Source organism: Eulemur rufifrons, chromosome 20 (assembly GCF_041146395.1).
Source record: "Eulemur rufifrons isolate Redbay chromosome 20, OSU_ERuf_1, whole genome shotgun sequence".
Taxonomy (NCBI): Eukaryota; Metazoa; Chordata; class Mammalia; order Primates; family Lemuridae; genus Eulemur; species Eulemur rufifrons.
Window position 1 is genome coordinate 16789216 of NC_091002.1, and position 12967 is coordinate 16802182.

General features: G+C 43.7%; 1 protein-coding gene across 1 annotated transcript in view; it reads left to right on the forward strand.

Annotated features, from left to right (window-relative positions):
- The window catches only part of PTPRT (protein tyrosine phosphatase receptor type T), a 778866-nt gene that overhangs the window by 127507 nt on the left and 638392 nt on the right, over positions 1-12967 (forward strand). The window contains exon 9 of the mRNA XM_069495747.1: positions 1435-1706. Within this exon, the coding sequence (XP_069351848.1) occupies positions 1435-1706 (272 nt within the window). The remainder of the gene's footprint in view (positions 1-1434; positions 1707-12967) is intronic.

Consider the following 12967-nt stretch of genomic DNA (forward strand, 5'->3'; position numbering starts at 1 on the left):
CACAAAGTCCTTTGCACGTTGAGCTGAAATGTACCTGCTTGTGATTTCTTTCACGAGTCTGCCCTATTGAGGGGTTGTATCAATTAGCTATTGCCACAATAAGGCTGCATAAGAAACCAAGATGAAATTTAGTGGCAAACAACTACAAGCATTTATTCCTATGCTTACAGAACTGTGCACTGAGTGTGGATTGGCTGATCTAGATTGGGCTTGTTGGCCGGGTGGCTGTACTTCTAGCAGCGGGGGTGGCAGGGCCTAGTTCTTCACCATTGGTTGAGGCCAGGTCTCCTCTATGTATGTTTATTCTTGATCCCAAGCTGAAAGGAGCAGCAGCTACCTGGGGCATATTCTTCTCTTAAAAGGTAGCAGTAGTGCAACAGGGCAAACTCAGCTAGAAAAGCATGTTTAACCTTCATTTGAATCATTCTGTTAGCATCCTGTTGGCCAAAGCAAGTTGTATGGTAGAGCCCAAAGTCAGGGGAGGCGGACACACCCTCTGCTTCTACTGGGAGAAACTGCAAAGCCAGTGGATCCAGGGAGGGATAGTGAACCAGGGAACAACCATTTAATCTGTCAAAGCAACTCACAAGAGACTCACTTCTTTCCTATGTGTCAGCCTTTTGTTTATACTTGGAATAGTAGCTATGTTTTTTGCAAGTAGTAGTAATAGCATAAACATTGAAGTTGGAGAGGATATGGGTCCCTCCCTCTCTCTCCAAGTGGCCCAGATCAAGTCACTTAATCTTTAAGTAAAATGAAAACCCTCTATTTGCCAGGGTCAATCAGAAGATCGAAGTGAACAATATATGACACCCAACATCGACACTGGTACTCTGCAAGTGCTTAACAAGTATAACTTCTCTTCCATTCCACCTGAACATCTTCCAGTGGGTTATTACACTTCTTTAGGGTCTTCCTTGCTTATTGAATAGGCTCTACTTTTATATATTCTCCTTTAATAGATAGTTCCCTGTACCGAGTGCAAGACCCCAGGTGGGATATGTCAGAACAATGACATCTCTTGTATTGTAGGTTCTGCGTCCATTGAAACAGCCTGAGCTTGCGTGAGGTTCTATTTCATCTCATTTCACCTGCTGAAGTGGCAGGTAACTAAAATTCTGGGATTTTATTCCATGCTTCCTTCAGGAGGTTTTAGATGTAATGTTTCTTCTGCAGATATTTATAGACTGTTTACCTTGTAAAAATACTGCATACATGTTACCAGCTCTTAATTCTTAAAGCCGCCTTGTTGAGTAGGGATTTTTGTTCCCAATTATAGGAGAGGATAGTGAGGGTCAGAGAGGAGATGTGGCTTCCTCGGGGTCAAACAGACCCTCCTAGAACGCTTTGGTCTCTGGTCACTCCTCTGGATGTGACTGATTTTTCTTTCTCTCTTCTTGTCTCTATTTCCCCACCCCCTTTTGGGGTCTCCAGGATCGTTCATGATGGTGAACAGCTCTGGGAGAGCCTCTGGCCAGAAGGCCCACCTTCTCTTGCCGACCCTGAAGGAGAACGACACCCACTGCATCGATTTCCATTACTACTTCTCCAGCCGCGACAGGTCCAGCCCAGGGGCCTTGAACGTGTACGTGAAGGTGAACGGCGGGCCCCAGGGGAACCCCGTCTGGAATGTGTCTGGGGTCGTCACCGAGGGATGGGTGAAGGCAGAGCTCGCCATCAGCACTTTCTGGCCACATTTCTATCAGGTATGACATTTTACCATGGTTTGGTTTTTAAAAAATTAATAATAAATCTATATACCTCTTGTCCTCTCTATAGTTGCTAGGTCTAGAAAGGACTTCACTTACTCCCTCACTCAACTCACATCTGCGGGGCTTCTCCTCCTAGCCAGGCCCTGTGGGTAGAGGTGATGCAGCGTAGCCCCTGCGTCCCTGGAGATCATCAACTGTAGGAAGACACTTGTGTGTAAAGTGTGTAAATAAACAGTGACAATCCAGCAGGAGGATAGTGGCTTCCCAGGATGCTGGAGGAACAAAGACGTTGATTCCTTTTCATGAAACTCAATGCTTACAACCAGCTGATGAGGTTTCCCTATTTTACAGTTGAAAAGATTGAGGTTCAGAGAGATGAGATTACTAGTCAGTGATCACCCCTGGGGAATAGGTGGTGTTTGGTGGGGAAGGCAATTAGGATGGCTTTTAAGAGGAGATGACAGCTAGGCTGAGCCTTGAAGGATGAATGCAAATATATTGGAGATGATAGGGAACGGCATTTGAGTTGTCAGGGACTGTTTATAATGGGCTAGAGGAGTGAGTAACAGATTATGGCAGGGTTTGGAAACGCCATGTTGTTCAAGGGTTCACTGCAAAAGAGATATATAGGAAGATAAGCCTGCAGGGGCCGTTAGGTCATGGGAGCTTTGAATGTCAGGCTAACGAGGTAGAATTTATGCTCTAGTCTAGAGCAGTGCTGCTCAGACTACCTGTGGTGAAGGGCCCCTTTTCCCCCAGCTCAACATTGAACAATATTCTCATAAACCACAGTAAAAAATGTCATGGCAATGCCAAATTGCTGTACCAGTTTCTAAACACCTCTCTCTTTTTTCCTTGTGGACTGATAAGCCCAGTGCACAGACAGGCACCAGTCCACGGAGCATGCTTTGAGGAATACCGTTCCAGCTCATCTTGGCCTGGGACTGTTGAAAGTTTTTTCTTTCTCATTTTTTTTTTTTAAACAATGGTATTATTAAGGTGAAATTTACACATCATAAAATCCACGTGTTTTAAGTATGCAATCCGATGAGTTTCTGGAAACCTGCTGAGTTGTGCAACTGGCACCATAAAGCAGTTTTAGAACATTTTCATCATCCCGATAATCCTTTATGTCCATTTGTAGCTAATCCCCGCTCGTGCTGTTGAAAGGTTTTGAGTTAGAAAGTGATGGCATCAGGTCTGTATTTTGGAGAAATTTCTCTAATGTCCGAAGCAGAAGATGGACTTAAGGGTGGAAGCATGAGTGGCTGGGGGCTTCTTAGGTGCCTTCTAGTTCAACACTGTGGCACAGCCTTTCAGATTTTAGTGTTAGGAATATATTTATCCATGAGATTGTTTGTTGGGTTTACCTTAATGAGACAATTCAAGCTTTATTTCCCCTTTGCCTTGGCAACTAGAAATCAAAATTTAATACTCAATTACCCTCGATACTTAGCCTGCATTTTTGCCATAAATATTTCCTTTTATCCTTAACGGCTTGTGATTTCTTTTTAGAGTAATTTTCTTGTCTGTTCTTATAGATTCTCTGAAATTCCTTTTAGAAATAGGGAAGAGATGATGATAATGGTAGTAGTGGTGATAGTAGATGATAGTGATAATGATGTCTACCATTTGTCGAGTGTTTATTATGTTCCAGGCATAGCACAAAATATTTTACATACATTAACTTGTTTAACCTTCAAAGTAAACCTTTGAGGCAGGTGCTATTATACCCATTTTACAGATGATGAAACTAAGGCTTGGGTAAGTAACCCAGCCTGACATGGATGTACAGCCTTGTTTTGTGCCCATTTTGTTGAATTTCACAGGCTAATCTAGTATAGAAGTATAATGGGGGCCATATGTGTGATTTGTACAGTTCTAGTAGCCATACTAAAAAAGTAAAAAAAAAAAAAAACAGTGAAATTAATTTTAATAGCATACTTAACCCAATATATCCAAAATACTATTACTTCAACGTGTAATCACATTGTGAGATATATTCCATTCTTTCCTTCTAAGTCTCCACAATCCAGTGGATATTTTACACTTAGAGCAAGTCTCAATTTGAAAGCTACATTTTCATTAGAAATACTGATTTGTATTTAGATTTCATAAAACGTACAGCTGAAGAAGTGGATTCATATACACAGGTTGTTCCACACATACTTAAAAGTTTTCGAATAGCTGAAATGTCAGTTTTTAAGTTTGAATGTAAAGTCATTAAAGTTAAATAGAATGAAAATTTCAGTTTCCCAGTCTCACTAGCCCCATTTCAATAGCCGGCGGCTATCAGATTAGTACAGATTGAAAGTCTTACCACTTGCCTCCTGGCTTCCTCCAGGAGAGTTCTTGCAAGGCTGGACCACGCCCGGAACTCATGGGCGGGGGAAGGAAGGGAGCGACTCCAGAGCTGGGCTCTCAGAAGGGACCCGGCCTCCCTGGTGCACTGGTCCTGCTGATGTGCACACGGCACTGCTGGGGCATCTGGCAGCTGCCTCTTGTGACCTGGATCTGGGTCTGAGGGTTTCCTTAAGGTTTATTTACACTTTGGAGTCCTTTGTCAGGAGACGTCCAGGAGTGGATAATGAGGCAATGTATTTGTAGCAGGCACTGCCAAACAGCACAAGCTACCCCCACCGTGGAGAACTGCAAACAGCCTGGGAGAAGGACCTAAATAGTCCTACTTGTCACCTCGTTTCCTTTAGTTCTCGCATCCTCATCTCCTCTGCCCATCCGAGGGGTGGCCAAGAGGCAGGAGCAAGAAGAAGGAATGTTAGGAAGACAGTAGAAAAGAAAGAGGAGGTGAGAAAGAGAAGGAAAGAGAAACAGAGAAAGTGAATCCTTGGAAGATTCATCTTAAGTTCCACGAGGATGGTAGCATGGTTATACAAACATTTTCACAAACCATTGCTCAGCCACTCAATCTTCTCCCTCCTTCACCCATCATTTAGCATCCTGTGCAAGCCAGGCAGGTGCCAGGTACCTGTAACGCACAGGTGAGTTGGACAGAGCCCAGCCTTGTGGGGGTCAATCCTTCTGTCCTCAGTTTATATCAGATCACACCCCCACTCCCTTCTTTAAAACACAAGAACCTATCAATAAAAGTGGCTAAAAGGAGAGGCCTTTGATTTTTAATATTTAACAATGTGATGTGTTTTATGCTCGATGTTTTGAGACGAATCGTATACCTTTGGTATCATTATTTCCATGACTTTCCTCTATCTGAAACCCATGGTGTCGATATGTTTCAGAATTCAGAATATTTGGAATTTAACAGGTAACATACATGCATATCCTGCCTATTTTATAACACCCCTAGTAGGATATCAGGCAGCACCCTGTAATCAAATATACTAATATTCCTTCAGCAGAACTTACACATATCCACAAGAAATGTGATAAGGACTGTAGGTAGTGTCAGGCCAGCTCAGCTCAGTTCAGGTTTGACCACAAATTACTTTATGGAACATTAAGGTGAAGTATGTTGTCTTCAGAGCTTTTGGGGTTTCAGGGTCAACCCGCGTTCTCCATCAGCACAATTGTGTGAATGAGGGGAGACAATCTTGCCTGTGCATCTTGGGAGGAATCCCCACCGCATGACTTGTAGAGTGTGTGCTGCAGAACGTTTATTCCCTGAGATGCTCCGTGGTGAAGGCTGATGTGATCAAGGTCCCCAACCCCCCGGTCGCAGCCTGGTACTTGTCCTCAGCCTGCTGGGAACCAGGCTGCACATCACCGCCTGAGCTCTGTCCCCCGCCCTCCAATCCATGGAAGAATTGTCTTCCATGAAACTTAGGAACCAGGCTGCACAGCAGGGGGTGAGTGGCCGGCCAGCTAGGGAAGCTTCATCTGCATTTACAGCTACTACAGCCGTTCCCCATCGCTTGCATCACCACCTGAGCTCTGCCTCCCCATCCTCCACCCCCAGTCCGTGGAAAAATAATCTTCTGTGAAACTGGTCCATGGTGCCAAAAAGGTTGGGGACTGCTGACAAGGTCACAGCATTCTGGAAAAGCCACATGGTGTTTTCCCTCCTAGGAGACTCACGATTATCCAAGTGGGGGTTCTGAGGAGTCAGAAAGAACTCCATTTATTGATGTTTAATTTACTGTCTCCCTCTAAGTTTGACCTTGCACCTTTTTTGTCCCGTGACTACCTTACTATAGAGACAGTATTCTGGAGAGAGGTGGCTCCACATCCTGGTTTGCTGGAACGGCCCTGATTTCCTCCTGTTTTGGTGAAATTGTTAAAGAGCATCCATTTCATAATGTGCCCCAGTTTCAGGGATAAGTTCAATAGTCTTCCTATCCGTAGAGATTTACAGAATGCATATTGGCACATGTGGATTTGGTTTATCCTCATTTTGTAGATAAGGCAAACATTTTCTGTTAAGGGCCAGACAGGAAATATTTTTAGTCTTTGCAGACCATATAGTCTCTGTTGTAATTACTCAGCTGTGCTTTTGTACTGTGAGAGCAGCCACAGACAATGTGTAAATGAATGGACCTAGCTGTGTTCCAGCAAAACTGTAGGTACAAAAGCAGATGGTGGGCTGGATTTGGCTTCCAGGCCCTGTTCACTGAACCAGATGTAAGTGATAAAATGAGATCCAGAGATGGACAGTGAAGTCCGAGAGCACCTAGCAAAACGTTGGCAAAGCTGGGCCAGATCCCAGATTCTCTGGTCCCTAGACTGGCCCCACAGTGTCATTGAGTATATACAACAAGTGTCTCTATAAGCTCTTGGACACCTCCAGGGAGCCTTTAAGGTACCAACTGGAAAGCTGCTATCTAGGGCATGATGTGCATGGGTACAGGATGGGGTCACAGGTCAAAGTACAGAGAGCAAGAAAATTGACCCAGGAGAGGGACAATCACACCATTTGCCATGCTATTTGAGAGGGTATGGGGGGAATAAAGTCCATTGCTTGAGCACCCCCAAGTCCAAGCCCTATGTGGGACATGAGATCTGTCCAGCAGTGCCCTGTATTAAGTAACAGCGTGTCCTGTCTTATAGAGTAGGGGGCGTTACTGGTAAATCGAAGCCCTCATGATCCTAGCTAGGCCCTCTGGCTCCAAGCTCTGGCCCCGCCTTTCAGGAAGACAGCTTGCCCTTTCTGAGACTGCTCGCCAGCGGTGTGATGTTAGCTGTATCCCGTCATCATCCGGAGTCATGGTTCTCCCGTTTGTAAAATGGAGAGGGTAATAGCTGCAGCTATGGGTCCTTCTGTAGATTAGATTAGAGAACATACGTACAAAATCACATCGGACTTGCAGCAGGCCTCAGCAATTGTTGGAAGGAAAGAAGGAAAAAGGAAAGGAGAGAAAAAGAATGGGGAAAGAGAAAGAAGGAGGAAGGAGGAAGGGAGCCTTTACAGAAGAAGCCACTGTCGTTTAGCCTGTACTTGGTAACCTCTGTGCCGTCCCTGTGGTAAGCCACCTCATCTGGGAGCATTTTCTGCTTTCCAACTTGTTGGCTGCTATAGCATCATTACATTTCCTAGGCTGAGAGTAGCAGTTTGGAAAAGATATGTGTCTCTCTCTCTCTCTCTCTCTCTCTCTCTCTCACACACACACACACACACACACAGAGCCACTAATGGATACTCACGTGGCCACAAGCACAGCGGAAAGCACACACAGGCGCAAGCACCACGGACTCCCAGACTCACAACACACTCGCACACGCACATATAGGTATGGTGGCCATGAAAGGGGGCATATCATTCCAAGACATTGGCAAAATGGGTTTTAAAATTCATCGGACCTGGGGCTCTGGTCCTGCACTTACAAAATTGTAATTCTCATGCACTAAATACAATTGCTGGGCTTCAGGCCTGATGGTTGATGTATTAATTTATTAATATTAAAGTCACATTTTACAGTTCTAAAATTGACTTTCAGCTCTGTGGTAAACACAGGCATTTCCTCTTTCTTATCAGTGGGCTTTCTGGTACTACATCTGTGGCAGGGGCCAGGGCGAGAGCCTCCCTCTGCCACCCATCCTCCCACACCTGCCTCCTCTCGGGGAAGCAGGGGCTTATTTTTATTTATTTATTTTCAATTGACAAACACTATGTATATTTATGGGGTACAATGTGATGTTTTCATCTATGTATACATTATAGAAAGATTTAATCAAGTTAATTAACATATCCATCACCTCACCAGCTTCTCATTTTTGTGTGTGTGGTGGGAATGTTAAAAAGTCTATTCTTTTAGCAATTTTGAAATGATAGAGCCTTGAACGTGAAGGACTCACCCAACTTTGATTCAGCTGGACTTGAAACTCAGTCCTATGCCCAGGAATTCCCCTGGCATCTGGCACCCTGTAGGTTTAGTGAGTTCGCTCACAGTTAGGAAGGTCTATAACAATGAGGGTCATCACTCTACCACCTTTGGAATTTCACCCCATCTTGTTTCTCATCCACCCCACCCCTCTCCACTAAGCAAGAAATCCTCCTCCTTGTCTTACACAGGCTTTCTTGAACTGGTGTGGGAAAGAGTATCTCTTAATTTTACCCTAAACAATCCTTCCCCACGAAAAAACATATGCCCCTCCTCCTAAGAGGAGTTCTGACGAGCGAATGTTTTTCTCTTATCCTTTGAGAAAATGTTTGCAGCCCCTTGAAATGTTTGCTGTAACATATTCTCTGCTTGTGGACTACAAAAGATGAGGATAAAACACCAGGTCCCTTAAACCACGGCCTGACATATCTACACGCTCCCCCAAATATGCACACTACCTGCTTTTTTGAAGGGTTGGGTGTGACTCATCTCTGAGCTACTCTTGGGAAATTGCTTCCTGGCTTTGTCCTGTTTCGTGTACACAGGGAGACATTTGCACTTTTCCGTGCAAGTCCCATCTCCTCAAAAACTGCACCAGGAGGTCTCTAAGGAGGCCCTTGGGGCTGTAGCACATGCATTTGATGGTAGGTCCACATGGCAGCTTTGGAGTTGAAAAGTGTCTGCAGAGAAGCTAGAGTTCCCAGCCTGGGCTCTCTGCCCCGGGCCCTGCACTCATCAGGGTCCATATACTGCCTCCATGTGCTGACATGGAGCATCCCTGGGAATGCATGACATACTGCAGTCCTCTATCCCATTCTGCCCTCCCTGCCCCCTGTAGACGTGGGGCTGGGGGCAGGGGACAGCACCAGAGTAGCCTCCAGACTTCTTAATTCATTCCTCTGACTTTTCTCCCATTTCCTGATTTTCATTCGCCAATGGCCTTGGTTTTTGTTTCCTTGTGAATGTGCTTGGCTCGAAGATGAAGATGAGCATCCTCCCTCTGCTCAGAACACCTGGGCAGGTCTTTCTATCTCTGAAGGCCCTGGCATCACCCTGTTCCCTTGTGGTGTCTGTCCCCAGTGACTGGAGTTGCAGGTTCCTGGGTAGGAGCTTCCTGTGACCAGGACCCTAACATCAGAAGCACATTGATGGGTGGTCATCTCTACCCAAGGCTGCAGGGGTTGTCTGGTGCACCTTCTAATCATCCTCAGTGTCATTTAAAAAATTGCATTTATAGATTATTACCCAGTTTCTACTTCATTATTTTATGAATTACCTGCTGAAGTCATTTGCCAATTTTTCTTTTGGAGGGTTTATTCATTTATTTTGTTGATTCTCAGGAGTCCTTCACACACACAAAAGAATATTTTTCCATTAGCTATCCTATATATTACAAATATTGTTCTTAGCTTGTTGTTTGACTTTTAATTTTGTTTCAGACTTTTGTTAACTCATACAAAGTATACTTTGACATCATAGTTATTAAGAAAGTATCTTATAACTTTAAGAAATTTATTTTTTAGACTTTATCATTAATCTCTAGTTATAGTAATTCAGTTAGAAAATATATAGACTCAAACCTATACAATTTCTTCTTGAAGGATTTATTAAAGTTATACTGTGGCCTAGTATATGATTTTTTTGGTAAATAATTCATAAGCATTTGAATAAGAGTTTCATTCTTTTTAAATATTTATTAACATATGTTTAGTAAATACATTATTATTTATATTATATACATACTTGCTTTTTCCTATTTGACTAGTCAAAGTTTAAGATATGGGTGAAATCCTTCAAATAATGTTTGATGTTTTCATCATTTTTTTTTTAAGTCTCTTGACTCTTGTATTTTTTTAAGTGATCATTTTAGTCCACTTAATGTTTTTAAATTTTTTCCTTTTGGTTAAAATTCCCTTTTGATGCTTTCACATTATTTTTGCAAAAACTGCTTTCTGTTTATTTACAATTCCTTATTATGTCTTTGCTCAAGTTATTATTTTTAAGGTTACTGAGTCATTCTATTTTAGGTGTTTATCTTGTAGAATACAATTAGACTTTGATTATTTAGATAGTCTGAGAGCTTTTCTCTATTTTAACCCATTTATATTTATTGTCACAACAGAAGTATTTTTCCTTTTCTCATTTTTTATTGCACAGTTTGAATATTTGTATGCTATTTTTTCTGAGTGAATTTACTGTGTACATTCTATTTTTTCAATTTTTTTCCTATGGACTGCTTTTGGTTTCCTTTGAATTATTAAAAAATATAATTAGGCACATAATTTTTTAATAGCAAGGCCTTCTGTTGACTTCTCCCTCTTCAAGATGAGGCAGCCATCACACTTTTAGTTTTGCAAGCTTTTCCCCTACCTCCTGCACAATTGTGTTTGCTAAGTCTCTCTGAAGGACCGTTACCTTAGTAAAGCACTCTTCCAGAGTGGTGGTCATGTTGCTGCTGCAGCTCTATGTTTGGTGTGACTGTCATCCCCAAGTCATTTCATATAAGTCCCAGGCAGCCACATGCTGTTTCACAATAGATCTTACCACGCATGGAAGCTGCCGCCTCACAGCTATCGCTACCCCTCCACTGGTTCCCTGCACGCTTGTTATATTACAGCTGTTGGAACTTTGGGCCCCACCGAGGACACTGACCTTTGAATCTACTCACCTGGAATGACCATGCGGAACACAAAAAGATTTCACATGGAGGGTTTGGTGCTAGTCTCATCACCCTTGCATTGCACCCACAGACTTGACCTGAGAAGTCCAAGGAAGGAGAGAGAGAGGGTCCATTCTGGAGGCTGTCAAGGTGGTAGGGATGAAAAATGATGACAGTTTGAACAAGAGCAGTGGCACTGATGTCTGACTGGTGTTGACCTACAAAAAAGGCTGTTTCCTATAGTTCATCCTAAGACCAGAGAAGAAAAGGCAGGCGCAGATTTGAGAAATGCTAATAAGGTAGAACCAAAAAGAAAAAAAAGGTGAAGAATGAGGCAGAAGGGGAAGCCCAGGGAGGTGCTCAGATCTTCAGCTTGGATGACTGGATGGGTCACAGTGCCACCCTGAAGGTCCCCTATTTCAGGAGGGAAGGCCCATTGGGCAATGTGGGAGAAGGTTTGAGAGGGCACCTTCTCAGATGGGTTGCATAAAGTTTGCATTTGAGGCATCAGTGGCATCTAGGTAGAAATACAGAGCTGTCAGTTGGATAGGTGAGACTGACGTTCCAGTGGGAGATCTGGGGTGCAGAGCCAGGCTTGGGGGTTTGCAGTGAGTGGGCAGCTGTAGGAGGGAAAGTGTGTGCAGTGAAGAGATGAGCAGAGGAGGCCTGCATCTGAAGGGAGGATGGGGAAGGAGGATGATCTACAATCCTATGGTAGAATAGTCCCAGACGTATGAGAAAAACCACGAGAGTGAAGTGTCATCTGAGCCTAAATAGAAGAGAGACCCAGCAAGGGAGAAGCTATGAACATTGATGATTGTAGAAAAATGGTGAAACAGTGATGATAATTATATAGTAAACACATACAAAGAAGGTACCATGTACCACACATTGTTGTAAGTGGGGTATTAACTTCCTTAATCAGAAAAATTAGCCAGGGAGGTAGACACTATAGTTATAGATGCAGAAACTGAGGCGTAGAGCAGTATGGTAACTTGCCCAAGGTCATGCACTGGTAAGTGGGAGAGCAGGATTCGAACCCAGGCCCTCTGATCCAGAGCTAAAGTATTACCCTATCTTCCTTCTCAAAGTAAGATAAAGATCGAAAAATACCTACTGGATTTAGCCGTTAGGAGATTATTAGTGTCTGCCATGAAAGCAGTTTTGGGGGAAGTGTTGGAAACAGATTCCAGATTATAGCGGGTTGAAGCTTTGCAGTGGCAAGAAACAAGTGTCGAGAGTGAGAGAAGATAAAACTACTGAGAATTTTAAGTGTTACTGAAACACAACTGGGAGGTACTAGAGAAGAGCATGTTGCTGGAGGGTTGTTTTTAAAGAATACAGGAAGCTGCTGACATATGTCGAGGTCAGGGATACAAAGGCGGGTTTGGAGATACAGGGCGGAGAGAGAAAACTGAGAAGAACAAAGAGGCTGGGAAATCCAGCTGGAGTCAGGGTCAGGAATGCCGGCATTCCTTGTGGGGACATGGCAGTGGATGGTGTGGATGTAGATTACATCAGTGGGGAAGGAGTTGGAGCCAGCCCCTCTCTTGCCTCTTGAAGATGTGGGTGTCTGCTGGGATTGGGTGGGTGGATGTTGAAAGGGGAACATCTGTAAAGGATACAGGAGTGGAAAGGCAGGTTTGCAGTAGGCTTGGCAAAGTTTAAATAAAAGGTGCAAAGCAATTTGGGTTTGGGGAGAGCCTCGTATGGGTGATGAGCCAACATGCAGGGGAACCTGGGCTTGTTGAGGGTGCAGAGAGGTCTAGGCCAATGCATAGACTCTTGAAAAATGGAGGTCCAGGTACCACGTGGGCCTGAGGAGCAGGTTAGAGAGGAGCGAGTTGGGAGAGGATGGTGCAGGTGGGAGATTGTGCCAGAGAACGGGAAAATGGAATTTCCACTTTCTGGAGTAGGGAAGGACAAGACTGAGAGTATGGCTGAAGTGGCTCAGAGGAGATGGCCATTGGAATTAGAGAGGTCAGAGGTTTTTGCCATGTCGTCCACACAGGTATTTGTATTTCCTTCGTGAAGATGGAGGTTGGGTGATGAGGGAAGCTGTTACCTGAACTATAAAATATTTACGGAAACAAGCAGTTTGGATGGGAATCAGAGTAGAGAATTCAAAGGACTTGTTACCCTGTATTCCTGGATACAAATGGGTAGGTTGACTCTTATTTTTAAGAGGTACTATTAAGAAATTCAGATGGAATATGTTCCTTGGGAATGAAGAATCCAATCAGGGTAAACCCTCCTTGGCTTATGGTAGTTTCCAAGGTAAGCATCTCTCTGACTTTTCATAAGGA